Here is a 27,751-nt window from a genome sequence, read left to right as displayed (position 1 = left end):
GATGAATGGACACTACCCTGACTTAGTGTGCTGGAGAAGAGGCACATAAAATGAAAAATTACAAAACAAGATGTAGTAGAGAGATAGGCGACAGTGGGAGCCTCAGCCTAGGAATCAAGCAAGGAAGAGGACAAGGTGAAATCAGGCTGCCTGGCATGGTAAGTTGCTGTGTAAGAAAGGAGGCGCCTGGGTGGCTCAGTCGTTAGGTGTCTGCCTTCGGCTCCGGTCGTGGTCCTGGGGTCCTGGGATCAAGCCCCGCATCAGGCTCCCTGCTCCGTGGGAAGCCTGCTTCTCCCTCTCCCACTCCCCCTATTTGTGTTCCCTCTCTCCCTGTGTCTCTGTCAAATAAATAAATAGAATCTTTAAAAAAAAAAAAAAAAAAGGATGATGGGGTGAGACCCAGTTGGGGTTGAAGCTAAGGATTTGAAACTTCATGATAGAGGAAATGCAAAGCCCTTGGAAAAGTTTGAGCAAGTATTTTGGAGGAGATTAGTGAGTTGATATGCGGAATGGATTGGAATGGTAAGAGATGAGAAGCAAGGAGAACATTTGGGAAGCTTTTTGCAGTAGAACAGGCTAAATATGAGAAAGCCTTGAATTAGGATTGTGGAGGAAGGCATGGAAAGGCGGGGAAAAGACCATCAAAAGTAGGCAGAGTTCTTGACTGACTTGTCACAGGAAATGAAAAGGGTCACACATTTATTCCGGACTTTGAGATCTGGACGAATGTTCCCGCTGTTAAATAGGGGTGAGAGGAGGTTGAATCTGATACCCGACATGCTGCCTGGAGGCTCCCAGAGTCCGGCTCTTTGGGAAAGGGACCAAGGCACTCTAGACCACGTCTCTCAAATTCCCCCACCCCTCACTGTCTCTGTGTCCCAACCTAACTGCTTTGGATTTTGCTTGCAGCTCCTCCACCCCCACCACCCGTGATCCGAAATGGTGCCAGGGATGCTCCCCCTCCCCCCCCACCGTACCGAATGCATGGGTCAGAACCCCTGAGCCGAGGAAAGCCCCCACCTCCGCCCTCAAGGACGCCAGCTGGACCACCCCCTCCTCCTCCACCACCCCTGAGGAATGGCCACAGAGATTCTATTACCACTGTCCGATCTTTCTTGGGTGAGTAACTAGGTGTTTTAGTCTCATAGTTCCTGTGGTGACTTCACTAATTCCAGTGGCCACTCTAGAGCGGGAATGGTCATTGGGTATCCTTTGTTCACAACAGTTCTTCTCCTGACTTTCCCTCAGATTTCTGGGCCCCCTCTACTGACATCCCTTGTCGTATATGAATTCTAGGTATGATTGCTTTAGAAGAGATTGAAGTAAAATCAGGAGGTGTTGTGCTAATAACTCCAAAGCTATACTCTCTTGCCCCCCAAGGATCATTTGTGGTTAGCTTTTAGGTCAGAGACTTTATCCTTTTCAGGATTATTCAGACAGGAATGATGTATCTTCCTAGGAAAGAGAGGGCCTTTTCTGGACCTTTAAAAAACAACAACAAAAACAACCCATGGTACACAACATTAATAATACAGAGCCACTACCTGGCTGTGTTACTTTGAAGAAGTTACTTCACTTCTCTGGGACTCACTTCCCTCATCTGTGAAATGAGGAGGTTGATGAGATCAGAAGTGTATCAGATTTAACTTTTTCAAGGTTATAAATGAGTCTTAGGCCCCACCTAAGAGATTCTGATTCGTTGGGTCTAGGATGGAGCCCCAAGCAAAGGTTGTCTGTAGGGTTTCCTCAGACCCTCTGTTGAGGACCCTGGAAAGATCTCTACAGTCTCCTTCAACCCTAACATTCTAGGTTCTTGAATGGTTGCCTCTTCTCTGCACCCAGTCTAGGCTGTTCCTAATTGGGGGACCAGGGTTTTTGGAATGTGTTTGAGCCATACCGATCGAAAATCTGAGCCTTCTAGAGGGGCCCACAGAAAGCGGGAGCGGAGACCGTGAGACGGCTGTCCCAACTCTATAATAGTATAGAGTTAAATGAGGGTAACCTGGGCCAGAGGGGAATTATCTAGTTAGATCTCTCACTAGCTGGTGACAGAAATTCCCATTTTAGGTTAATGTCTACCAATCTGTGGATTCAGTTCAGTTGGTTTCCCATGGTGACAGTCTCTTAAGATGACTGTTAATTGAAACAGAACTGTATTTCCTTCTCCTCCATGCAAACAGCTGGGCTCCTTTCCTGTGAAGTGCCTGATTTTTGGTGGAAAGATTTGAAGAACTAATTCAAAGACTCATTCCTTAATGTAAAGAGCCTCTGAGCGTATCCTCTGTGTGTGCAAGGTGCATAGAAAAATGCTGTTGCTGGCCTCAGGAACCTTGGTTTAGTGGGCCAGGGAGGCCCTAGTGGTCCATCAGAATTCGAGGGAGATTAGCAAGGGGGTGGGGGGCTCAGAAGTGATACAGAATGTGTGGGAGCACAAGGAAGGGTGATATGACTTAATATTCTGTTCCTTTCCCAGATGATTTTGAGTCAAAGTATTCTTTCCATCCAGTAGAAGACTTTCCTGCTCCAGAAGAATATAAACACTTTCAGAGAATATATCCCAGCAAAACAAATCGAGGTGAGAAGAGTAGTCAATGAAAGTATTTCCATAATTCCATAGAAAGTAGAATTGGTGTGTTTTTCTTAGATTAAAATTTGCTTCTCCTCATCTGCATTTTCTAATAAAACAAGGAAACAACAAAACCAGTCCCTAAATTTTGAAGGTTAGCTTAAAGAGCCTGTCATTTCAGGAATGTTTGGGTTACTCAGGGTTTGGTGGTTGACCTTATGTATGTGGTTTTTATTTTTATATTTTTCAGCTGCCCGTGGAGCCCCACCTCTGCCACCCATTCTCAGGTGAAGCCCGGCTTGGTCCTGTTCCTCAGGAAAAGGATGGACCCTCTCCTCTGCTCAGATGGTCCCTTCCATTCCCCTGAAACCTGCATGAGAGCTCCTGATGTGTTTCTCCAGTGCAACCCATCTCTAGACACCAAGCGTCCTCCCCACTCACCTCCATCTATGCATCTCGTCTCTAGACTTGGTGATTGGACTCTTTATATTGACAGTAGGGTCTCAAACCCTGAATCCATGCCTCCTCTCGCAAGCCCTGCTAGCCAGATGAGGAAAAAGTTTCCATGTCTCCTGCTTTCCTCTTGGGGAAAGGTGCCTTGTTGTGATGAATGAATTCATTGTTGGGGCAGGGTGGAGAATTGTACTCCTACTTTCTCCTACCCACTGTGGGGGAAGCGTGGCGGGTATATTATGTTTCCTCATTTGGGAGGCTGGCATGGCCAGGACTTCTTGGGGGTGGGCATTTTTAGTGAAACAGGAAAGGAATTTGCAGAGAAGTGATCTGTTTTAAAGGTCAAGTTTGAAGAAAGGGCAAAGAAATGGGTCTGCTTTCTTTTTAGGGGTATTTTGGTTTTGCTCTCACCCTACGCCATGCCACCACCCCAGGGAGAAGATGGATATTATAAATACTAAATACTAATCAGTTGAACTAAACATCTAATAAAAAGAGAGGGTGAAATAAACTGGGGATCCTTTTAGAGCTAGTCAGTTTCTCTGCAGCAAAGGGACCAGGAGCCATTTGTGTCCTCTGGGATTCCCTGCCCATTTGCCTGTTTCCTCAGGGTGCTGAGGCTGAAGGCTGTTACTCCTCTCTGCACTGCCATCCCCTCAAAAGAAAAGTCACTTTGATTCATTACGGATTCACAAACTCCAAAACCCTGCAGTGGGAGATGGAAAGATCGGGCGTTGGCCTTGACACCTCTGAAGTCTTTTCTGACTGGCCCTGACGGCCTGCTCAGAGACTTTAGCCCCTGATGGGTGCCCAGGATGACAAGGGAAGGGTGAAGCACCTCGTGGAAGGGATCAACTCTGTGGGCTTTGAAGGACTTTAAGGCCTGCTTGTTCCAAAGTTCACAGCCCATCTGACTGAGCAGGTACTTCCTGTTCCTTTCTCCACTACTCTTGCCTTCGCAAGACTGCAGGGGTTAACACAGCAGAATAGAGAAGGGTGAAGAAGCTTATGGGGACAGTCAAAGATTCCTCTGTGCCAGGAAGCACAAAGACTTTGGTGAGGTGTGCCTCAGTTCAGTTGATCTTCCTTGGCAGCCAGCAATATGTTTCTTCGTCTTCCAGGTCCTAGTTCAAGGGCACAGAGGAAATAGAAGGTCCTAGTCTAGGTAGGAACTGAGCTTGGATGGTGGGACGGGACTTCACCATTCTCCAACAGCAGGATGGAGCTCCTGGGCTCTACACGTGGGATGGTTTGGTTTGCTACAACTCTTGCCAAGTGCAGAGACTGCTCAAAGTTTGGAGTGAGAGCAGGGAAGGAGCCAAGGCTATTCTTGAAATGGATGGGGAAAGTCAAAAATTTTCACCAGGTACATCACAGGCTTAAATCGCCTTCAGGACCTCTCCAATCTGTTGGATCACAGACTAAGGATCTGTGCATGGTGCCCAGAGAAACCCAAGTCTTCCCGTGCCAGATGGGAGAGCTCTCGGCTTGGGTTCTTTGTACAGGGTCTGCTATCCTCTGCCATCCCCTGGACTGTATCGACTCTTGGAACAAACCATGTTGAGGTCTGTCACCATACCTTTTCTAATCATTCTCTTTATCGTTTTTATTTTCAAATCTGTTAGCAGTTATCTCTCAGCAGTATCCCCAGCATTCTGAAACCCATAGTGCTGAGACAGGGCACACACGAGTGGAGGGAAAAAGAGAGAATACAAGAGTTAACCCTGCAGCAGAGTTCCAGGGGAGATGCTGACCAGTTACTGAACTTGGACTGTGAAGTCTTCCCATTTGTTTTTGAAATGGGAGTTGATGCGTTTTGTACAATGTTATCAAAGTGTATCCTTTTTTTTTTCCTTTACACAAACATAAAGCATCAAAATAAGAATCACAAGTAAAAGCCAAACCCTAGCTTTTCATTGGGGCTGATATCTTCCTCTTCTGTGACCTGCTGCCCCTCATATTCCCCAGCATTTGGACTGTGTCACATGGGTATTGATTGTATTCTCATTTTCTTGGCCTCATGAAAAAAGGCCTGGGCCTGGATCTAATCAGACGGATTTTCTTCTTGAGAGCATGCTGATGGCACAGTACCTATTTAAATGTCTTTGCCTTATACATTATTTGGTCCCTCTGTTAATAACAGATTTATTATCATGTATATTTACCATCGAAGAATGGGAATGTGATCCTCATAGTTATTGATCTATTTTGTATGTTGTAAAAAGCTTGTAATATAGATTTAAGGTGGGCCGGCTGCAAGAGCACTAAAACTTCTCACCTTTTAAACTGCTCTTTTTATCTGCTTGTGGGAATGTCGTCTCTTCAGTGGAAGATTGGGTGGTCTCATGTTGAGACTCTTGCCCAGTCCCATTAACCCCCTTATTCTCTCCCTCCCAGAAGGAAGAGACATTGCCCAACTAAGCATCAGGAAGCTGTGTTACAAGCCCTTGTGTGGGTTTGGTTTTATGATGTTTTTCTCTAGGGGGGAAAACTTAATTGTTTCTTTCCACCCTTTCTGGGAAGCAGAGCAGTGGCTTCCAGATTTTTAAATGAGCTAGATGCCCCTCTTCCCCCGCTCTTCTTTGGTCACCAAACTTGGATCAAATCACTTTGATATTCCAGGTGTGGTTTTTCTGTTGTGAGGATTTCCTCCAGCTGCAGAGCCCCATCATCCTCACAGTCGGGTTCCCAGAGGAGGGTGCTTAGGGCTACCGAACCTGATGGATGTGAGGCTGCTTGTCTCCAGAAATGCATCCCAGCCCTCCCAACTGGCCAAGGCAAGGAGACTAGCCACTGGTCATTGCACTGGGGGCATCCCCTCACCTCATAGCTTCCCAACTTGAAATCCAGATTTACCTCCAGGGAGAGGTGAGAAAAAATTGTAAATAGACTTGCTACAGAGCAACTCAGGGTTGGGGTGTGTTTTAATTCTCCTGATCACTTGAAATAATCTGTAGGCTGAATGCTTATGGGAGTGGGGGAAAAATGTGACTCCAGGGTCCTTTCCTTCTGCAAAGCTCTGGGGGTGGAGTATAGGGCATCTGAGGCCCTTTGATGGCACTACACTGAGCTGTCTGTCCTTCTGGAAACCCAACCTAAAATCAACTGTAAATCCAATTCTTCACATTCCAGTTGTAGCCTTTCTTTCCCTACTGAATCTCAGTCCCTGGCAATGTGGTCAAGGTGGCTTTCTGTAAGCCACCCTGACTTAGGGAATGGAAGGCATTACAACTCTGCCTTCAAGACTCCTCTCTTAAAAGCGAAATGAAACAAAACTACAGCCACCTTCAAAACACATACAAAAAGAAGGATAACTTTTAACTGAAGGAAGGATTTGGTTCCATTCAACTCCACGGTCATTGTGCCTTTACTTGTGTTAGATTTCTGTGCTTTCTTCCTCTCTCTCTCTGAAGCAATTAAAATCTTCCTTGATAACTGTTTCCTTCTTTCTACTCTTGTTTCTAACAACCTAGTGGGTTTCCTCTCTAATTGTCTTAAATCTCATTCCACTGGTGGCAGAGGGGCCAAGCCTTCTTTTCTCATGTCTAACCTTTGTCCTTTCCCACGGACCAGCATGGAAGTCCTAGTCAACACTGAATAAAAGACTAGAGTGACGTGTGCAGAGTGTGTGTGTGTGCGCGCGCGTGTGTGGTGTGTGTGTGTGTGTGTGTGTGTGTGTCCATCTTTGCATGTGGATCAGTTTATTTTCTTTTAAAAATAATTTATTGTATGATTTATTTTGGAGTTATATTCCAATTGCAGTGCTCCCTCCCAATAAGCAGTGATTCCTCTCCCCCCCCACCCCTCTACAATGTATAATCTGGTCTCAGGTTGGATTCTTTGGTACATTTCTTTCTTCTGGATGCTGTGCAGTTTAATTAAACCTTGCTTAAAAACAAAAACCAAAACCTGAAAACTGTGTACTCTTGTCTGGAACACCGCCTCCAGTGGTGGCATAGGGAGGGGAGAACATCTTTTGCTTCTGGTGAGTGTAGTGGTTTGACTCTAGAACCTCTAAGAAGGTAGCTACACTGACTTGGGCAGAAGCATCTGCAGCTTCCCAGGGGTCTTCCCTCCTCCCTTCCTGCTGTGTTTTGAATATCATAGTTCTCATTAACCATGCTCACCTGGGTGACTCTGGTAGTTTTGGTCATCATTTATGTTTGCCACCTATCTTCCCGAGGCCCATGATTTCAGGGGACCCAGGAGACGCTCTGGCCTTGTGTCCTCTCCTCACATCTCTTAGGATTCTTTCTACCTGTGTTGCATGGCAGATTGTCCCACTGAGGTATGGGAGAAAAGGTGGGGGCAGAGCAGACAGACTGTGTTTATTTTTATTGTGGGTGTTGGCTTTTTTCCCTCCCTGCTTTTTAAGTTGCAATCTTGGCTGGCTTTCTTGAACTTTGACTTGGGGTGTAAAAACTGAGCCAGACATTCTCTGCTTACTGTGGTCAGCTGACATAATCATCGCTAAGACTTAATGAGCTCACCTTGCACTTTCATCACTAGGAGAGGTCTTGAAATTATTTCCCATACTGATTCATAATGGGTGTGTGTATGAATCACTTTCACGTAATTTAGATATAAAAACCTATGAGAGGGAGGGGGAAAAAGGCCTCCTTTCATTTTCATCCATACTTGCTAGATTGGCTGAATCCCTGATTATTGTTATTAATCTGATTAATAAACTACCTATTTATTGATTTAATTGTTCCTCCTGTGACTTTACATAGCCCTCAAATGGAGCTTGCATGAATGACCCTCAACTTCATAAACCTGTAAGGTTTCTCTGTCCTGTTGGGGTGGTATTGCTAGTTTGTGTGTATGTGTGTGTGTGTGCGTGCGTGCGCGCACACACACAAGGATATTGGAACAGGTCCTTCCAGGGTGATTTGATTCCTTCCCTCATGATACTGTGTATCAGCAGGTGATAAGGACACTACTCTCATTATTACTGAGACACAGCTACTTACTGTGAGTGTTCCCTTTTTAAGTATTTCCTGGCCCAGCACAGCCACAAACTGTGACTCTGAAGCTGCAAGGATGCTGCCTGTCTGACTTCCTATTACTCTGCAGACAGAGGTAAGAGAACCAAAATGTCAACCTCAGGATCCTAACCACCCCAGAGGATAACTACAGAGAAACACTTCGCATCTGACATCACTGGAGCCCAGTCTAGATCGCTTTTACACGTAATTGAATTCATTTTCCACTCCTAGGTTTAGGGGTATGAGATTTAAAGGACTATGTGCTATCCAGCCACAAAGTGTTCATGAAAAATGTGGAAATTCATTTGGCAGGGATGTCCTCTCCATTCCTGCAGCAAGCATTTATTGCATACTTTACTCTGTGCCAGGCACCTGCAATATGAAGATGAATAGGACTGGTCTTTGCCTCCAAGGAGCTGAGAGTCTAGTAGAACACTTCAAGGCAGCTACCAAGAGAAACATATGTAGGTTATTAAAAGGCTTTATGGCAGTTAGCCCGGGAAGGTGGATGGTGTGTGGCCTTCCAGACAGAGGAGAGAGCAAAGACAGAGGCCCAGAAGCAAGACACAGTCTGGTGGCATGTGCAGTGTGTTCCTGTAGTATCAGGAAGGGAGAGCATCATGTAGGTAACCTGACAGAGACCTTTCAATCCGGACCTTCTGTGATTCTCTGCCTGCTTCCACAGTGGTCATTTAATCTTGTAGGCTTACCCCGGACCAGTGCTTTTCTTCCTTCTTTCTTCATAGGCTCCAGGATGAATACTAAGTACTCATTGCTTCCTGGGCTCCCTCTAGCCCACTGTAACCGAGGGAGGTTTTCACCACTATCCCTTAAAGCTGGCTGGACACACGTTACCACTTCAAGTTATGAAGGATGTTTTTTAGGTGCCCAGATTATCAAAATACATGAACAGTGAAGATTGCTTCCTGGGTTCTGTTGCTCTATTAAGAGATCAGAAATGCCATCTGGTCGAAAAGCCTCCATTCCGTCGGAACACTTTTCCCATTCACAGCAGCTAATCTCTGTTGTAGTTTTCAGCTCCTAGAGAGCCTTCCCAAAATGTGCTCCTTCACTGTCTCTTCCTGTTTATTTTTAAAACTTTATCTAAGTGATCTCTATACCCCACATGAGGCTTGAACTCACAACCCTGAAATCAAGAGTCACATGCTCTTTTGACTGAGCCAGCCGGGAGGCCCCATTTCTTCCTATTTAGAAGTGTACTGAAGGCTTCCTATTTAGGACCTGCGTCTAATACTTCCTCCTATGTTTAAGTGGTCAAGTGTTTGAGCTCCTGTCAGACTTCTGAGCTCAAATGCTAGTTCTTCCACTTACTGGTTGTGTGACCTTGGGCAAATTTACTCAACACCCCAATTTCAGTTTCCTCATTTGCAAAATGAAAATAATAACAACTTCATGCAGTGCTTGTGAGAATTAATAAGGTGGTATAGGTAAAATACTTGAGCTCAGTGCCTGGCATACACTTGAACACTCAGTATTTGCTCTTATCTCCTGTATGAACTAACCACAATTAACTGGCAATTGTAATAGTGTTATTTTCCTATTTCTCAGCTTCATTGTTCTATTTCATTTGAAACTGAAGGATGACAGATAAATGCTTGCCATCACCTAGAATTGGGTTTTGGCCTTCAAGGGAACCTGAGGCTTAGCTAGGTTATTAACTTTGGAGGCTGGCCTGTAAATTACTGCTCTAATTTATATTTTTCATTAAAAGTTCAGCTTGCCTCTTCCTCTATAGCGGTCTTCCCTGGCCCTGAAACCCTAGTGTTTAGCTATAAAACAAGGTTTTAAAATTAAGAGGCCATAATTCTCTCAACTCTCCACAATGTGTGGATTAATGGAATTAATGATAAGAAGGTGCACAGAATATTATTTTTAACAAAAGCAAAGACCTGACCCTATTACCTTTGAAACATAAATCAGAGAGATACTGTGATGAAGTGTAGTGTATTTCTTTATGCATGTGTAGAACTTGACAAAAAAACATTGGGTGTCAGGAAATCTGGGTCCTAGGCTCTTCACTGCCACCAAGATGCTGTGACCTCTAATTAACCCTCCACACGTTGGCTTTGTGAGTTTTGCAGGGTTGAACATTAGGTAAGTGACTAGTATTCTGCCTGGCACCAGAACCGCCCCCCAAATGATAGGTGTTACATAGTAGCTCACTGAATATGTATCCCATTAGGGTAATGAAAATGCATACGTTTGGCCGCCAGAAGGGGTAACGATATCCTCTGCACCACCCATGGAAAAGGGCGTGGAAACAGAGTCGCGTGAGCTAAGACTACATCTCCCGCTGCCCTTTGCGGCTATCCTGGTTCGCCTTACCCAGAATCGCTCCCTCCGCAACCTTGCGTCTTTCCGCGGAGGTCCCGGATGTAGAATCCCTCTCAGTTCAGTGGGCGTGGCTTTACAATGGCTCGGAGACCTGGGGCTCTCCTACTGGTTGTGGTCCTTCCGACTGGATTGGACGCGAAGGAGGGGGCGTTGGCCAAGGCGCGCGGTGCTCTAGCGACAGCCAATCAGAAACCTGGTCGGCCTTTGGCGGGAGGCGGTAAAGCTGAGGCTTTGCAGATTTGGCGCGAGCGCGGCTGGCCTTTACTGACGCTGGTGTGTAGTTTATTCGGTAGCTTGGCCTGAAGATTCCCTGAAGCCGTGTGCGAGAGACGTGAGGAAGAGCCGGTACTGAGGTGACTCAGCCTTGTGAGGTGGAGAGCAGAGGATTGCTCGGGGAGGCCCTGGGTCTGGGAGGCTGCGGAGTTGGGAGAAGGGCTATGGCAAGGGCCGCTGCCTCCCTTGAGGCCCGAGGTGAAGTGAGGGGAGAAGAGCTCAGATCGCCGGAGGTCTGAGGTCGGGGTAAGGGAAAGGAGTAGGCTGGCAGTCGTGCGTGGAATAAAGGGGCTGAATGTTGTAGGAGGGAGATGTTCCGGGGTGGGGTTGAGAGGGTGTGGGGTGGGGACCGAGTGCCGGGCGGAGGGAAGACTAAACGTGGCAGGATGCTGGGCTAAGCTAGTGATAAAGACACACCCGTGCCTGGAGTGAGGGAGTTAGAAGTACCGTAGAAATCTGTTGAGATAAACTTATTGCATCACTCAAGTGTTAAGAACTTGAGCTCTGGAGCCAGAATGCCTGGTTTGCTATGACTTTGGGCCTCTGTACCTCTGAGTTTTCTCATCTGTAAAATAAGGTTAATAAGAGTGCTGACCTCTAGGGTAGTTGTAAAACTTAAATGAATGAGTGCCTAAGGGGCGCCGGGGCTGGCTCAGTCGGTAGAGCGTGCCACTCATGATCTGGGGTGGGGGTGGGGGTGGGGGTGGGGGGTCGTGAGTTCGAGCCCCACGTAGGGTGTAGAGATTCCTTAAAAAAAAAAAAAAGAATAAAATAAAAGTAAAATGCTTATAGCAACAGTCTTTCACATAGTAGGTAGACAATAAGTGTTTATTATTGCTCAGATTTGGCTGTGAAGCAGAACTGAATGCTAAAATATTGTTATAATTTACTTATGAAATGTTGATCATTGGTATAAATTCCATGTTAGCTGTTTTTCCTTCATTCTTAGCTATTGACTGGCTGTCCTGTTCTTTTTTTTGTACCCAGCCGTGTTGCCATCATGCCTCAAACCCGATCCCAGTCACAGGCTACAATCAGTTTTCCAAAAAAGAAGCTGTCTCGGACATTGGACAAAGCTAAAAACTCTGGTGACACCAAACTAGAACTGACCTATGTCCAGGCCACCCACCGTTCTAATGTAAAAATTCTGCCTCTCAGCCCCAGAAAACGTCTGGGTAAGCTATCCATTGAATATAAGTACAACTTTTGGGCTGGTAGCTGTTGACCTCTCTTTTCTCAATAATAAGATGCCTAGTCCTTTGAAGCAGCTTCCTAAGTTCAGTTAAGACCACTTTGTTCACTTTGGTTATTTTCAGAATGATTGCTGTGTTCATTTACTGAACTTCAGAGTTAAGCCTCTTGTTGAGATCATTTTCTGAACTGCTTCACAGTTCTGGTGTTCAGTTCCTTAATTTTGAACTTAGTTCTGTCAGTATTGTAAGTGACTTTGCAGTTAGCTACCTAGTATTTTGAAGCTTTCACCTCATTAGTGGTGAAATTAAGAGAAGCAGGTGATATTCTTGTTTTAGAACACTGGTTTTTTGTTCTAGATCATTTGTTTTTAAAGATTTTATTTATTGTTAGAGAGAGAGAACAAGCACAAGCAGGGGTGAGGGGCAGAGGGAGAAGCAGACTCCCTGCTGAGCAGGGAGCCCAATAGGGACTCAATCCCAGGACCCTGGGATCATGACCTGAGCTGAAGGCAGACGCTTAACCAACTGAGCCACCCAGGCGCCCAGATCATTTGTTTTTAATGAAGGGTGATGTGGCAGTATCTGAAGACATTTTTGGTTGTCACAACTGAGGGAGTGCTACTGGCATAGTGGATAAAGGCCAGGGATCCTGCTGAACATTTTACAATGCACAGGACAGCCTCCAACAAGAATTATTTGGTCAGAGGCGCCTGGGTGGCTCAGTTGTTAAGCATCTGCCTTCAGCTCAGGTCATGATCCCAGGGTCCTGGGATCGAGCCCCGCGTCGGGTTCCCTGCTCTGCAGGAAGTCTGCTTCTCCCTCTCCCACTCCCCCTGCTTGTGTTACCTCTCTTGCTATTTCTCTCTGTCAAATAAATAAATAAATAAAATCTTTAAAAAAAAAAAAAAAAAGAATTATTTGGTCCAAGATTACAATGGTGCCAAGATTGAGAAACAGGGTTTTAGAACAATCTTAGCATTTTCATCTCACTTAAACCCCTTTGCTTTCTACCAAATAGTTGTAAGATTCAGTGGTGCCATCTGGTGGCCAATATTTGCTTCTTGATGAGAGGCATTCTATTTTGGTGGTTTTGACTATAGAAATTTGCCTCTTGGGGGACCTGGGCGGCTCAGTCGCTTAAGAGTCTGTCTTCGGCTCTGGTCATTATCCTGGGGTCCTGGGATCAAGCCCCACATGGGGCTTCCTGCTCAGCTGGGAGCCTGCTTCTCCCTCTTCCTCTGTCTCTCCCCCCTGCTTATGTTCTCTCTCTCAAATAAATAAATAAAATCTTAAAAAAAAAAGAAAGAAAGAAAGAAATTTGCCTCTTTCTGGGAAAAGCAGAGATCTTTGCAAGTCCTTTCACTGTCCACTACTATGAATGACCATGTTTTGATTTTAATATATTTCAGGTGATGACAATCTGTGTAACACTCCCCATTTACCACCCTGTTCTCCACCAAAGCAAGGCAAGAAAGAGAATGGCCCCCCTTGCTCACGTTCACCTAAGGGGCGCAGATTGGTATTTGACAATCAGCTGACAATTAAGTCTCCTAGCAAAAGAGAACAAGCCAGAGCTCACCAAAACAAAATCCATTCCTCAGTTCGAAAAGGTCAAGAGATCACAACAAATTCTGAGCAGAGATGTCCAGTGGAGAAAGAATCTGCATGTGTGAGACTGTTCAAGCAAGAAGGTTCGTTCTTACATGGCAACCGTTAATGCAGCCTTGAAAACAAGGCTGTTGACTCCAAATGAAACCCAGTGGATATTCTCAGTCACCTCTGTTGTATCTAATTGTCCTTTCACATCTGACACAGGCACTTGCTACCAGCAAGCAAAGCTGGTCCTGAATACAGCTGTCCCGGATCGGCTGCCTGCCAGGGAAAAGGAGATGAATGTCATCAGGAATTTCCTGAGGGAGCACATCTGTGGGAAAAAAGCTGGAAGTCTTTATCTTTCTGGTGCTCCTGGAACTGGAAAAACTGCCTGCTTAAGCCGAATTCTGCAAGACCTCAAGGTACCCTAAGAGTCTGAAATATGATGCTCTTGCTAAAATGACCCTTAGTTATTAAGGGTTAAGAAAGGTAGACACGCTTAAGGGGATTGAAGTCTCCCCTCATGTTTTTAGTTTCATTGTCTAAATCTTTCCAAATGAAAGTAGAGTTTATTCTCTTATATGCTGTTAACTCCCCAAAGACACTTCAGGTTCCATCAAATCTTTATCTGAGGGCAAAATATCTCTCATATTTGCATTTTTCTAGAAGGAACTGAAAGGCTTTAAAACTATCATGCTGAATTGCATGTCCTTGAGGAGTGCCCAGGCTGTATTCCCAGCTATTGCTCAGGAGATTTGTCAGGAAGAAGTATGCAGGCCAGCTGGGAAGGACATGATGAAGAAACTGGAAAACCATATGACTGCAGAGAAGGGCCCCATGATGTAAGTACAGCTCTGCTGCATGTTGTTCCATGAAAATCTGCAAGGTCTGCTGCCCACAAACTCACATTCTAGTCTCTTGAATTTATCAGTTTGTACAAGAAAAGAACATTTCCTATATTTGCTGTACAAGAGATAGTTACATATGCTTAAAGGGAAAGAAGAAAGGAAAAATACACCTTCTAATTTTAAATTGGAAACAATGTTCTTAAACTAATTGCTTGAAAAACCTGTATGTTACTTTTGTGTGATGGTAGGGGTATCAGTGTAACAGTGACTGGAGAGAGGACAGATTATGACCTTGAAACTGGTGTCAGCTGTAGGAATGTGAGCTGGAGTCAGCCCAGATCTAACAGATGGGAAAGTTAAGAAGGTGAACATGGATACTAATTGTTTCTCTTTCTACGTAGTGTGTTGGTGCTGGACGAGGTGGATCAGTTGGACAGCAAAGGGCAGGATGTATTGTACACACTGTTCGAATGGCCATGGCTAAGCAATTCTCGATTAGTGCTGATTGGTTAGTGCTCAGTTGCTAATGTTACAGGATGGGTCTAAAGAATTCTTTTTTTAATCATCTGTTCATCTTACTTATCACCTATTTTATCTTAAGCCAGCTTTCTGCTTTTTTATTTTTATTTTATTTATTTTTATTTTTTTAAAAGATTTTATTTATTTATTTGACTGAGAGAGACACAGCAAGAGAGGGAACACAAGCAGGGGGAGTGGGAGAGGGAGAAACTGGCTTCCCGCGGAGCAGGGAGCCCGATGCGGGGCTCGATCCCAGGATCCTGGGATCATGAGCTGAGCCGAAGGCAGACGCTTAATGACTGAGCCACCCAGGCACCCCTCTGCTTTTTTATCAAAATGAACAAATTACTATAAAGTAATAGTAGTTTTAATCTAAAATCAATTTTGTTAAGTGTGAATAGAAATGACATAATATTTCATTTCAGAGACAGTTGATTTTTGGAGTATCTGGTCCTGCTTATCAGTGAACAATTCTAAACCTAACTTGAAAAGAGCATTCTAGGGGCACCTGGGTGGCTCAGTCGTTAAGCATCTGCCTTCAGCTCAGGTCGTGATCCCAGAGTCCTGGGATCAAGCCCCATGTTGGGCTCCCTGCTCAGTGGGAAGCCTGCTTCTCCCTCTCCTGCTCCCTCTGCTTGTGTTCCCTCTCTCGCTGTGTCTCTCTCTGTCAAATAAATAAATAAAATCTTTAAAAAAAAAAAAGAAAAGAGCATTCTAAAATGACTATGTATATCTTACCTAATAAATGTGGGGGTGGGGGTGGGGTGGCGAGTAGGAAGCAACAGTTAGAATGCTGGATTATAACTGGAAATTGTATTAAGCTTTCAGAGAGTTTGGTTTTCTTTTGAGATGATTTGACTGTGATGATTGGTAGTATTTATCTCCTCCTCAGGTATTGCCAATACCCTGGATCTCACGGACAGAATTCTGCCGAGGCTTCAAGCTAGAGAAAAATGTAAGCCTCGGCTGTTGAACTTCCCACCTTATACCAAAAATCAGATAGCCACTATCTTGCAGGATCGGCTTGATCTGGTAAGTGCCACCCATTGTACCACATTATGTGTCCCTTGGATCACCTCTGGTGGGGAAACCTAACAGTCCTTCTAAAATATTTTTGCATAGAGAGGTGCCTGGGTGGCTCAGTCAATTGAGCATCTGACTCTTGCTCTCAGCTCAGGTCTCAGTTTTAGGGTTGTGAGTTCATGCACCACTTTGGGCTCCACACTGGGCATAGAGCCTACTTAAAAAAAATTTTTTTTTTTTTTTTTTTTTGCTTAGATTGCTTTCCTCAGCAGGGAGTTCTTGTGGGCCATCGTGAGAACATTTTCATATGAATTTCCACCCAAGGCTCCATTTATTGGATGCCTCAGTGTTGGAATAAAAACAAGAGAGGAGGGGCACCTGGGTGGCTCAGTCACTTAAGCACCCCACTCGATTTCAGCTCAGGTCTTGATCTCAGAGTTGTGAGTTCAAGCCCCACAGTGGGCTCCACGATGGGCAGAGAGCCTACTTTTAAAAGGGGAGGGGTGGCATCTGGGTGGCTCAGTCGGTTAAGCCTCTGACTCTTGATTTCGGCTCAGGTCACCATCTCAGGTTCTTTTTTTTTTTTTTTTTTAAGTTTATTTTTAGTAACCTCTACACCCAACATGGGGCTTAAGCTCACAACCCCAAGATCAAGAGTCGCATTGTCTTCCGACTGCATAGGCCAGGCTCCCCTCGATACTATTATAATGGCCTGTAACAATAGGGCCTGCGAAAAAACTTTCTTTTGAAAATGACCAAAGAAATTTTATTTTAGTTTAGTTTTGCTGATTTCTGGTTTCCTTTTTTTCCACTACTCATGAGCCTCTACCACATGACTACAAAATGTTTAATTGTGTGAAATTTCCATTTATTTATGAACAGAAAAGGCATCTCTTAGGCCCTAAGGGGAGGCCAGTCAAATTTAAACTTAATGTGAAAATATTTATGTCTGGGACCTAAATTACAGAGAGGGAGAATCTTATAGTTCATGCTGTCATCTCCTTTGTCTTGTCCAAAGGTATCTAGAGCTCAGGTTCTGGACAATGCCGCAATTCAGTTCTGTGCCCGAAAAGTCTCTGCTCTTTCAGGAGATGTTCGAAAAGCGCTAGATGTTTGCAGGTGAGTTATGGCACTGTTGGCTGCTTTTATTAAAAAAAGAAATGCTGTTAATTGTCTCGTGTAACTCAAGTGAATATGGCTTAAGAGGCTGTATTCTGCCACTTTTTACACTCGGAAAGGGGGACTTGTTTCTCAGTGGGGAGCTCTGCATTTCCACCGTGTTAATGTCTGAAACATTATCAGTCCATTACCTACAGAGGGAGAAACAAATGAGATGTTGCTGGCACTCCCTGTGGTGATTATAGATTGGTTAATTACATTTGTATTAAAAAAGACTCCAGTTTACTTTTCCATTAGCTGGTCTCAAGCAGGTTTATTTATGGACCTGAACCATCTTTGCCTTTAGACTTTTTTTCCTTCCTTTGCTTTTGTGAGCACCCCTTCCTCCGGTTGGTGGTCTCCCACACTTGTACTCCAGACCTCTCTCTCCCTTCCCATCCTCTGCCCCTCCTGCTGGGGAAAGCCTCTGTGCTGACTGATGAAATTTCTTCCTTCCCAGTAGGGACACTGGGTCCATTAAAATGATACTTGCTGTGCTGGCCCGCTGGTCCAACCTCCCCCTACTGCCATGCAAAAGATCCAGGTCTGGCTTATGGCTTCCTGTGGGCAAAGTGCTTTGGAGACAGCAGTGGGAGAGTAAGCTCTTCCTATTGCTAGATGGCATGATCCTGGATTTGAAAGTTTCCCCTCGTCAGCAAACTACTTGAGTAAAGACTGCAGCTATGAGCAATAGTCATGTAGGCTGGTGTGGTTTAGCCTACACATAGCATATGTATATAGAACTGAGGACTCCCCTTTTAGGTCCAGTGTGTATGGGTGGTACTGGGTCTCTGTAGGCAGTCACCCGCCCACATAGCCTCTCTGCTATCCATGACACTTTTTCCTCCTTCAAAATGTTATTATTGGCTTAATGTATGATGACCTACTTGGCATCTATAAGAGGAAAACCATATCGTGTTGAAAGTTTCTCAGATTCCCTGGTCCATGAATTATTTCAAGCTAACTAAATCCCCTTTAGCTGAGACATAACCCAGTTTTGTTTGGGGGCTTTAAAATTATAAAACATGTGTCTGTTTTTGAGCTTGGTGGTTTGGTGTGGTGTTTGGTTTGGCTCAGCCTAAATTAATTTTAGAAATTTTTTTTTATAGGAGAGCTATTGAAATTGTAGAGTCGGATGTCAAAAGCCAGACTGTCCTCAAACCGCTGTCTGAATGTAAGTAGTTTATCTCTTTCCTGTCTTCCTTTGTAATTGGAAGCTTAACTTTTCTGGGGAAAGAGGTAGAAAGATGAAATGAACATAGTTAAATCCATACTTACCCTTTTCTGTATGTCTGTGTTTTTTTGTCAATTTCATCTACTTTACTTCAATCTGGCCTGTCTGTGCTATAGTCCATGCATTGCTGGAAACAAGTTCCCCAGGGTGTTACATAAAAGGCTGGATCATAGTAAGTTTTCTTTCTAAGCTCTAGAAATGAAAATTGTGGATGGTAAGGCTTGATCAGCTTCTCTCTGCGTTCTTCTGTTGAGTTAACTTTAGGTCTTGATATAGGTGAGAGGAAAGTTAAGTAAGAGTCAGACAGTGAAAGAATCCAGTTCAACTTGGGATATCTCAAGCCTTTAGACAAGTCTAGGAGGGTGGAGGTACAAAGATGATATTGCTATAGTAGGCTGTTAGAAAAAGGACAAAATTATTTTCCTTTCCGTTAGCCTTGTTCTCTTAGTCATGGCAGATGTAAAATGGCCATGAACTACATATCTTGTCAGTATTTAATATCCAGTGTTAATCTTTAGAAACAGGACAGTCTGATTTGATTGTTTCTTTCCTCTTTCACTCCTGCACTGGTTGAGATTATCAAAATTGTTTCTAGCACTACAGTTCCACAGAAAACAGTTTCTTTCTTCCTTCCTTTCTTTCTTTCTTTCTTTTTCTTTCTCTTTTCTTTCTTTCTTTCTTTCTCTCTCTCTCTCTCTCTCTCTCCCCCTCCCTCCCTCCCTTCCTTCCCATCTTTCTTTCTTTCTCTCTCATCAATTTGTTGAAAGAAAATTAATAAAAATATTTCAGAAGTAGGGGCGCCTGGGTGGCTCAGTCATTAAGCGTCTGCCTTCGGCTCAGGTCATGATCCCGGGGTCCTGGGATCAAATCCTGCATCGGGTTCCCTGCTCAGCAGGGAGCCTGCTTCTCCCTCTCCCACTCCCCCTGCTTGTGTTCCTTCTCTCGCTGTGTCTCTCTCTGTCGAATAAATAAAAAAAATCTAAAAAAAAAAAAAATCATGTAAAAATATTTCAGAAGTAGCCAAACTGCTAGGCTGACAGTAGGTAATATATACCAATGCATAGATTAGATACTGGTTTCTCTTTAACTTTTCAGATTATTCCTTTTTCTCCTACCAACGACATTTAGGCTTGTCATTGTCCCTGTGAGCACCACTGGCACACACGTAGCTAAAGGAGTTTGTAAGTTTCTGGTATAAGTTATTAGACTAACGTAATTCCTGTCTTTTGACCTCTGGTATGTGTGATTAGTTTTTGATGGTTCTGGAAAGCTATATGGAGGCTGACTTCAATTAAATATAAGAAGGCATTTTTTTTTTTTTTAAGAGAAGGGGAGAGAGGGAGTCCTCAAGTGGGGAGGGGCAGAGGAAGAGAGAGAGAGAGAGAGAAGCTTAAGCAGGCTCCACACTGCGGGGCTCGATCTCACGACCCTGAGCCAAAATCAAGAGTCAACGCTTAACTGACTGAGACCCCCAGGCACCCCAGGATGGCACTTTCTAATAAATAGCACTAACTGGGCTTCTGTAACACATAGGTGGGTTCATTAGCTTTGAAGATGTTCAAACAAAAGCTGGATAAATGATCACTAGTTGGGATTGTTTTGGGTAGGGAGCAAGAAGAGAACTCCAAATTCCTTCCAACTTTAAGATTCTGCTACTTGATCAGTGATGTCTAGTTTTCCCGCTACCGTTAGTTCTTCGCAGCATCCTGGTTATGGTCATAAAATAGAAGCAGATTGCTTTGGGGCAACTGCACGTGGTCTAAGGAAGTAATTTAGGCAAAGGTTGTTACAGAGCAAATCCCTCCTCTGTCTTGCAATTCATGCATCTCCAAACAATGAGGCCACAGTCCTAGGCATCTTGTTGGCAGTTCCCCAACCTCCGGCCTCTGAGATGGTGCTATCTGCTAAAATATCCAATGACATTTTCTCAAGTGTTGCTCTATTGTGGATCGTCTTAGGCAAGTGAACCTAATAACCTCAAGGGTCATTTGGGGAAGCTATCTAGAGGACTTAAGTAGGATTCACTTTACTGTCCACATTTAGCCACTCATTTGAAAGTACTAGGTAATTCTTACAACTTTTTTTCCTTTCTTAATTAAAAGGCACAATCATCCTTGCTTCACAGTTCTGTACTTTTTCATCTTCAGGATACTAAGAATTTCCAAGGCAGAATACAGTAGTCCTCTGTCTAGTCCTTATTCTTTCATGAGGTGGATTTTGTCTGTCTGACATTAAATTGCATTCTACATGACATAATAGCCTACCGTTCTGCGCAGAAAAAGGATAACCCTATTTTCCACGTCATCATCTTTCTGCAGGTAGCACCGTCTCTCATCCTTTGGCTTCTAGTTACAGAGTTGGAACCTGCTTTGCCACCACATGACTGCACTTGAATTTCCTTCAGCTAAAACTTAGTATCCTCTGTCTCAATATACACAATATTTTGAAAATCTAATGAAGCCTGATTTATTTACTTTTTAGGCAAATCACCGTCTGAGTCACTGGTTCCCAAGCGGGTTGGTCTTATTCACATATCCCAAGTCATCTCAGAAGTTGATGGTAACAGAATGACTTTGAGCAAAGAAGGAGCACAAGATTCCTTCCCTCTTCAGCAGAAGATCTTGGTCTGTTCTTTGCTGCTCTTGACCCGGCAGCTGAAAATCAAAGAGGTCACTCTGGGGAAGGTGAGTTGAGAATCTCAGCAGATGGAACTGGGGTGGAGATGAGACTGCTTTGCAGAGCAGATATTGTCCAAAGGGCCTGTTATTATGCTCCCGCTGATAGGAATTAAAAGTGGGTTTTTATTTTTATTTATTTATTTAAAGATTTTATTTACTTATTTGACAGAGAGAGAGAGAGACAGCAAGAGAGGGAACACAAGCAGGGGGAGCAGGAGAGGGAGAAGCAGGCTTCCCGCTGAGCAGGGAGCCCGACGCGGGGCTCGATCCCAGGACCCTGGGATCGTGACCTGAGCCGAAGGCAGATGCTTAACAACTGAGCCACCCAGGCGCCCCTAAAAGTGGGTTTTTAACAGTAAGAATAAATACTGGTCCCATATAAAAGGCAACTGATTTTATTTCCCTTAGGTTGTGGTTGAGAATTTCCCATTCATCTCCTCCCCTTCGTTTCTACCTCTCCCTAAGAAATATATAAAGCTCCTCTTCTGCCTTACAGTAGAGGTTTTGGCAATATCTACAGAATGCCTGTTCAAGGATTTTATTGAAAAGAGGGAAGGGGCGCCTGGGTGGCTCAGTCGTTAAGCGTCTGCCTTTGGCTCAGGTCATGATCCCAGGGTCCTGGGATCGAGCCCCACATCGGGCTCCCTGCTCAGCGGGAACCCTGCTTCTCCCTCTCCCACTCCCCCTGCTTGTGTTCCCTCTCTCGCTGTGTCTCTCTCTGTCAAATAAATAAAATCTTTAAAAAAAAAAAAAAAAAAGAAAAGAGGGAAAACTGTGGTGTTCAGATAACTTTTACGAATGCAAATTCACATTTTTAAAAAAGACTATAAGGTGACAAGAGATAGAACTTTTACACAACTTTTGTGTGCTCCCTTGTTCCTCCCAGTTACACGAAGCCTATAGTACCGTCTGTCGCAAGCAGCAGGTGGCAGCTGTGGACCAGTCGGAGTGTTTGTCACTTTCAGGGCTCTTGGAGGCCAGGGGCATTTTAGGATTAAAGAAAAACAAGGAAACCCGTTTCACAAAGGTACAACTAACTGCTTCTTTGTGATAATGCTTTTAATTGTCCTGTCTTGGAGAGCTTATCTTTTCTTGCTATTTAAATATGACCACAGTTAGGTAAACAATTTGTTTTTTGTTAGGTAGAGTTTAAGATCTGTGAGGATGGGACTGTGGTATGAATGAGGTATTTTCTGCAGGCCATTGAAAAAGCAGTGTTTAACTTGCTTGCCTCTTGGGACAAAAGTTCAACATGGTAGAAGTTTATGTAATAAAAACTTGGCTTTTGTGAGTTCTCCACCATGAAAAGTCCTTTTCTCTTCTTTCCAGGTGTCTTTGAAGATTGAAGAGAAGGAAGTAGAGCATGCTCTAAAAGACAAAGCTTTAATTGGAAATATCTTAGCTACTGGATTGCCTTGAATTATTTTCTTTTATACTAATATGCTACCCGAAAGTATCCAGCTGGCGTTTAGAGAGCTCTGGAGTCTTCATTTTAGTACATTATCCATTCAGGTCTGAAAACAAATATGACTTTTTTTTTTTTTTTTAATTTTATTTTATCTTAAGCAATCTACACCCAACGTGGGGCTCGAACAAAAGTTGCATGCTCTTTTGACTGAGCCAGCCAGGTGCTCCTAAATATGACCTTTTTTAATGTGAAACTGATAAATTTTAATCTATAGACTGATGATTATTAACACAATAATAATTTTGGGTCTTATTTTTATGCATTAAAAATCACCAAGTAGACTCTTTTTAATTATATTCACTACCTCCACCTCTTGTGTCTCGAACCAGTATGCTTGTATTACAGTATACAGGATTTATATGGTGGAATGTGCCTGTATTTACCTCTTAGTTTCTTCAAACATTGGTGTATTTTAAAGAACTTTGGGGCTAGAGTAAGAAGAATGAAAAAGGATGTTCCAGGAAAATAAGCAAGTCTACGTGGAGATCTGAAGACACTTTGATCAAAGAATTTCTTTCTTTTTGGAGTATACTGTGTTCACTTTGCACATACTTCCACACTGACATTTTAAAGACTCATTAAGTTTCTTGGGCACTCCCAAGGTTGTGGGGGTGGTGAAAGGCATGTAACTGTACGGATTGTGAATATATTTATTTCCTAGTTGCATTCTTTGTCTTTTTAAGCATGCACATTTCAAGAGAGCTCCAACTTTCAGCAAACAATGTGAATATTTCTCCCCAGACTGTCCCACAGTCTTAGCTGCCCTCAGATGAAGCCGCTTGTTTCCAGATGCCCTCATTTGGGGTTGGATTTTCATCTAAAACCTCAGATTTTTCCAGTCTTATTAGATAAATTAATCCATATGGCTACTCAAGTCTCCCCTTTTCTGGGTTTGGTTTCCAGTGGCATTCAGTGGTAATTTGCGGCGGGGACACCAGAGGGCACCATTATAACACTGAGTGCCTTGAAAAAGCGGGGCTGGGGTAGTTCTGAGGGAAGGGGGAGAAAACGTAAGTTTGATCCTTTGGGGAGATGGCTATACTTGTATAAGTCCAGCAGATGCTTGGAATGCAAACCATGTGCGATAGGAATGGTCTGAGAGCCAGTGACCAAGTCTGTGCTGCTCCCTGAGCTCTTTGGCCTCTCTGACATGACTTGAGTTTAGGAACTTGATATTGTACAAATGATCTGTTGGCCACTGTTTCATTCATGCTGCCCACTGTATCCTTGCAATGTGATCTGGGCCGCAACAGATGGTATGGGCTAGAAGGACACACAGAGAGAGCCCTCTGAAACGAACACCACCCGCCAGTGGGTGTGGCAGAGCAGTCCGCAGACGAGTCTGAGTCTGAATCTGAATCTGAATGTCATTCTCGCCCTCTCACCTTGACTAGAGCACTCACTCCCTCTGAGGGTCATTTGTGAGTGGAAAACACAGTTCCATACCTAGGAGCCCGAGAGTGTCTGGGGCTACAAGGGTTAACAAGCATAATTGCAAAGACTGTCCGAAGGCTGATGGAAAGCAGAGACTGAATGGGATTGAGAACAGATGCGGGGCTTGATTTAAATTACATTTTATTGGATGCTGCAGCCTTAAGAGACGTGACTGCTTTACAGTTTGTTTCCACACTGTGGGCAGCTGCTGTCTCTTCTGTGTCCACAGTAGGATCCTGCCCAGAAAGGAGTGGCCTCCCCACCTCGTTGTGTTTGAGGCTTGGCGCCTTCCTCTTAACTGTAGGGCTTGAGTCAGGAACATGGCTTAACTCGCAGTGGGGCTGCTATGTATCCTCCGTGGCTTGGAGCCAAGATTGCATTTGCAGATTCAAAAGGGCCAAATTTCTTTCCCCTCTACCTCTTTTCTCCCCCTTTCCCCTGGTATTTGGAAATAGGGTTTTCTCTGTACTGGGTTGTTAGTTTCCTTTCCTTCAGTTCTCCCCCCACTGTCAATTTCTAGGTCATTGCTGCTCTTAAGACTTCAGCAATTGGAGCAGGGTTGGTTCTGTCAATGATGCGTGAAGCAGACTTAGAGTCCCTGCTTGGCTTCCGCTGCCCTTGTGGGAGCAAAAGCTGATGTATGTTTGTCAGTGAAGTCTTAAGTGTAATTCAGATAGCCAGGGAGCAGACAGAAGAGGAAGAAAAGTCCTTTTCTTGCTGGCTTTTCTCACTGAAGCTCAGAGCTATGGGAAGGTAGTGGGATTTTTAGAAGGATGGGCTGGGCTTGTGGTTACTAGTTTCTGCCAGGATCGTAGCCTGTTTCACATGGAGTAGAGGCGAAGATGCTGACCCACATTCTTCCTCTTGAAGGTGGTGGGGTGTGTGTCTATATCCTGATTTATTTTTCTTCAAAGAAGCAGATGAAGCTTCCATAGAATGTTAGTGGGTCCTGCCATGGAAAGAACATAGACGCAATAAAATGTTGGTGTGAGTTTCAACCCCAGAGCTGCCACTGACATTTCTGGCTCAGTGAAGACTTGCCTGTGGCTAGATAACTAACTGGGAAGAGTGTGTGAGGTCCAGGCTTCCCAGAGATCAAAAATGTTGGCAGAGCTCTATTTGCTACCCGCCCCCCCCCACCCGTTCCATTGCTCCCTGCCTTTATTAAGTGCCTTTTAAGATCTACCAATGAGGGTCGCCTGGGTGGCTCAGTCGTTAAGTGTCTGCCTTCCGCTCGGTAATGATCCCAGGGTCCTGGGATCGAGCCCTGCATCGGGCTCCCTGTTCTGTGGGAAGCCTGCTTCTCCCTCTTCCACTCCCCCTGCTTGTGTTCCCTCTCTCACTGTCTCTGCCAAATAAATAAATAAATAATCTTAAAAAAAAAATCTACCAATGAGGGGTGCCTGTGTGGCTCAGTCGTTAAGCGTTAAGTGCTTCCTTCGGCTCAGGTCATGATCCCAGGGTCCTGGGATTGAGCCCCGCGTCGGGCTCCCTGCTCTGCGGGAAGCCTGCTTCTCCCCCTCCCACTCCCCCTGCTTGTGTTCCCTCTCGCTCTCTCTCTCTTTCAAATAAATAAATAAAATCTTAAAAAAAAAAAATCTACCAATGAGACCTGGAAGGGAGGATGGAGATACATCTTGGGGATTTTCAAAAATATCTATTGAGAGGTGTTGCCTTGACTACCGACGGAGACCAAAAGAAAGAGCCAAGTTTGAGATGTTACTTACATTTGTGTCTGTCCCCAGCACTTAGGACAGTGTCCGGGACCTGGTAGGTATTCAGTAAACGATTGTTGAATGACTGGACAAATGAACCGAGGAAGGCGCTGCTTTTCCCTCCATCTCCGGGCCGGTTCTCTTCAGGAGGTACACGTTGCTGGTGTTTCTGCACGGAGGTGGAGTGGGCCCCTGTAAAGGAAGGGCGCTCCATCGTACAGGATGTGTCTTGACGTTGTGGAGTGTTTATTGGCCTCACAGATGCGTACCCGTCGCTCCCGATGTAGTGGCATTTTGCTTGAGGCAACTTCCATGTTGCTCCCAGGAAGCCTTGGGTTTGGGGACAGAGTCCTAGTCCTACCCGTGGGCTGGGAAGATGGGGGCCTGTCTGGAGGTTCCTAGTGTCCCTAGAGATTGGCCAGAAGCTGTGCCTCTCGTTGGAAAGGGATTGGGGAGGAACACACCTTTGGTGTCCCACTTTTTAACTCTGGAGGAAAGTTGTGATCTCGGGTTCCTCCTGAAAATGTAAGGTACCCTCTAATACATTCTCTTGTCAAGCTGCGAACAGCGCAGGTCTCCCTCTTCTCAGAAGTGCATTCTGTAGGGGGAGAAGGTGTGCCCTCTGGCCTCCCTTGATTTTCAACCCCAGCCCCAAGGCACTGGCAGTAGAAGCTAATTGGGTGCAAGGGGCCTGGGTAGAGGCTGTCTGAAGACTGGCGAAAGGAGAGAGCCAGCTCCTTTTTAAAAAAGCTCTAATTGAGTTCTGAATCAGCCTCCCTCTCTTTGATCCCTCCTCTGTTTCCCACACTGCCTGAAAGAGCTAGATCAGCACTTTATAACAAGGGTGCGCCTGCTCCCCGCACCGCCCCCCTCTCCCGACGCTCCGCTGCCGCCATCCACTGCTTGTCTCCTTCAGTTAAGATAATGAAGATGCTGAGAGATAAAATGTGTATTTAATAAGGGTGGGGGTAGGGAGGCGGAAAGGGGCAGCCAGGGCCTTCCCTAGTTTGGGGCCTAGCCAAGACTCAAGCTGAAAGCAAAGCTGGAGTAAGACTTGGCCCCAGGGTGTGGGGGTTTCTGGGCCTCAGTCCAGCTGACTTCACTGCCTGCTGTTTGCCCTAAATTCCCCCACCTCCACCCTCTCATCCCCACACTCCTTCCTTTCCTCTCTCCTTGCTCCTGATGGGGAAAGGGAATCTTGCTTCTACTTTATTTTCAGCTGGTGACTTGGCCTTTGGTGCGGTGCCCCCCACCCCCACCCCCGAGTCAGCTGCAAGGTCGGGCTAGGGCAGCCCCCTCTAGCCTAGGCCTGTAGAAGCCATGGGTTCACTGTGGGGGGTGAAAAAAAGCTAGAGTTAATGAAGACCAGCTGCTAGTCTGGGTTCTGCCTGCAGTTAGCTGGAGGCCAGCCTTTGGTGGTGGTTGGAGGTACTGGGGTGCGTGACCTCCATCCCTGGGCACCAGGATATCCTGTGGCAGCTGAGGCTTGTGCTCCTCTCTGAGCTCGGTTTTATCCTTAGTTTGTAAGAGAGTAGTCTGTTTCCCTGTTGCCCTACTCCTCCCCTCTCCAAATAACACTCGGCCTTATTGGGCTTTATAACTGTAGTGGCGGCCCAGCTGAGATCTGAGGATCTCCAAGTTCTTTTGTAAACACTCATTAACTGCCTGGGAAGAACCAAGAGCCCTGGTTAACAGCTGGGAGGGAACTGAGGCACGTTAGGGTGAAAGGCTTGACCTGAGCTCACCCCATGGACTCCACCCTGGGGCCTCCATCCTTCCTATCTGGCTCCTTTCCTCAGTTCTTCCTGAAAGACCGAGAAAGAGGTAGATGCAACACGGCTGCCCTCTCCCCTTCTAGGCCATGCTTTCTCCCTGCCCTCGCAGTCCCTGACTTCCCCCGGCCCTTCACCCCATGACACTTTCCCTGCTCTGCTGCTGGAGATCTGTGCAACTCTCCTTGCAAAATATTCTCACTCCAGCCCTCTGCAGACCTCCCATCCATCTTTCCCTGGCTCACCAGACCCAAACCCCAGTGCCTCCTTTTGAGCTGCTGAGAAGATCGTCTATCCTAAACTGGGTCTGTAACCTTGAAGTTGATCTAATTGTGCTAAGAGGCCCCTCTGCCCCCTGTATTTATCCCAAATGATACCTGGGAAAACATTCTCTTTCTTTACCGTATTCATTCTGGTAAAGTTTCAGGATCCTATTCAGGGCTGGGTAGCAGCACTAGGGCCCTAGTGGACCCCTAGGTTC

General features: G+C 45.1%; 2 protein-coding genes across 2 annotated transcripts in view; both read left to right on the top strand.

The window, feature by feature from the left end:
- Nucleotides 1-6,910, top strand: part of WIPF2 (WAS/WASL interacting protein family member 2) — a 48,240-nt gene extending 41,330 nt beyond the window's left edge. Inside the window, exons 6-8 of the mRNA XM_032428640.1 lie at nucleotides 910-1,119; nucleotides 2,474-2,575; nucleotides 2,817-6,910. Coding sequence (XP_032284531.1) covers nucleotides 910-1,119; nucleotides 2,474-2,575; nucleotides 2,817-2,857 — 353 coding nt within the window. The 3' untranslated portion in view covers nucleotides 2,858-6,910. The remainder of the gene's footprint in view (nucleotides 1-909; nucleotides 1,120-2,473; nucleotides 2,576-2,816) is intronic.
- A 3,656-nt stretch (nucleotides 6,911-10,566) lies between these two features.
- On the top strand, nucleotides 10,567-22,456 carry CDC6 (cell division cycle 6). Its single transcript, XM_032428954.1, has 12 exons — nucleotides 10,567-10,715; nucleotides 11,623-11,810; nucleotides 13,238-13,519; nucleotides 13,644-13,843; nucleotides 14,088-14,263; nucleotides 14,671-14,777; nucleotides 15,681-15,820; nucleotides 16,830-16,930; nucleotides 18,079-18,143; nucleotides 20,685-20,887; nucleotides 21,768-21,908; nucleotides 22,211-22,456. Exons 2-12 carry the CDS (start codon nucleotides 11,636-11,638, stop codon nucleotides 22,298-22,300), a joined length of 1,680 nt encoding a protein of 559 aa, XP_032284845.1. The 5' UTR covers nucleotides 10,567-10,715; nucleotides 11,623-11,635; the 3' UTR covers nucleotides 22,301-22,456.
- The last annotated feature ends 5,295 nt before the right edge of the window (nucleotides 22,457-27,751 follow it).

The sequence above is a fragment of the Phoca vitulina genome, unplaced genomic scaffold (assembly GCF_004348235.1).
Source record: "Phoca vitulina isolate PV1807 unplaced genomic scaffold, GSC_HSeal_1.0 scaffold40, whole genome shotgun sequence".
In the NCBI taxonomy this organism is placed as follows: Eukaryota; Metazoa; Chordata; class Mammalia; order Carnivora; family Phocidae; genus Phoca; species Phoca vitulina.
This window is presented reverse-complemented; position numbering and strand designations above follow the sequence as displayed.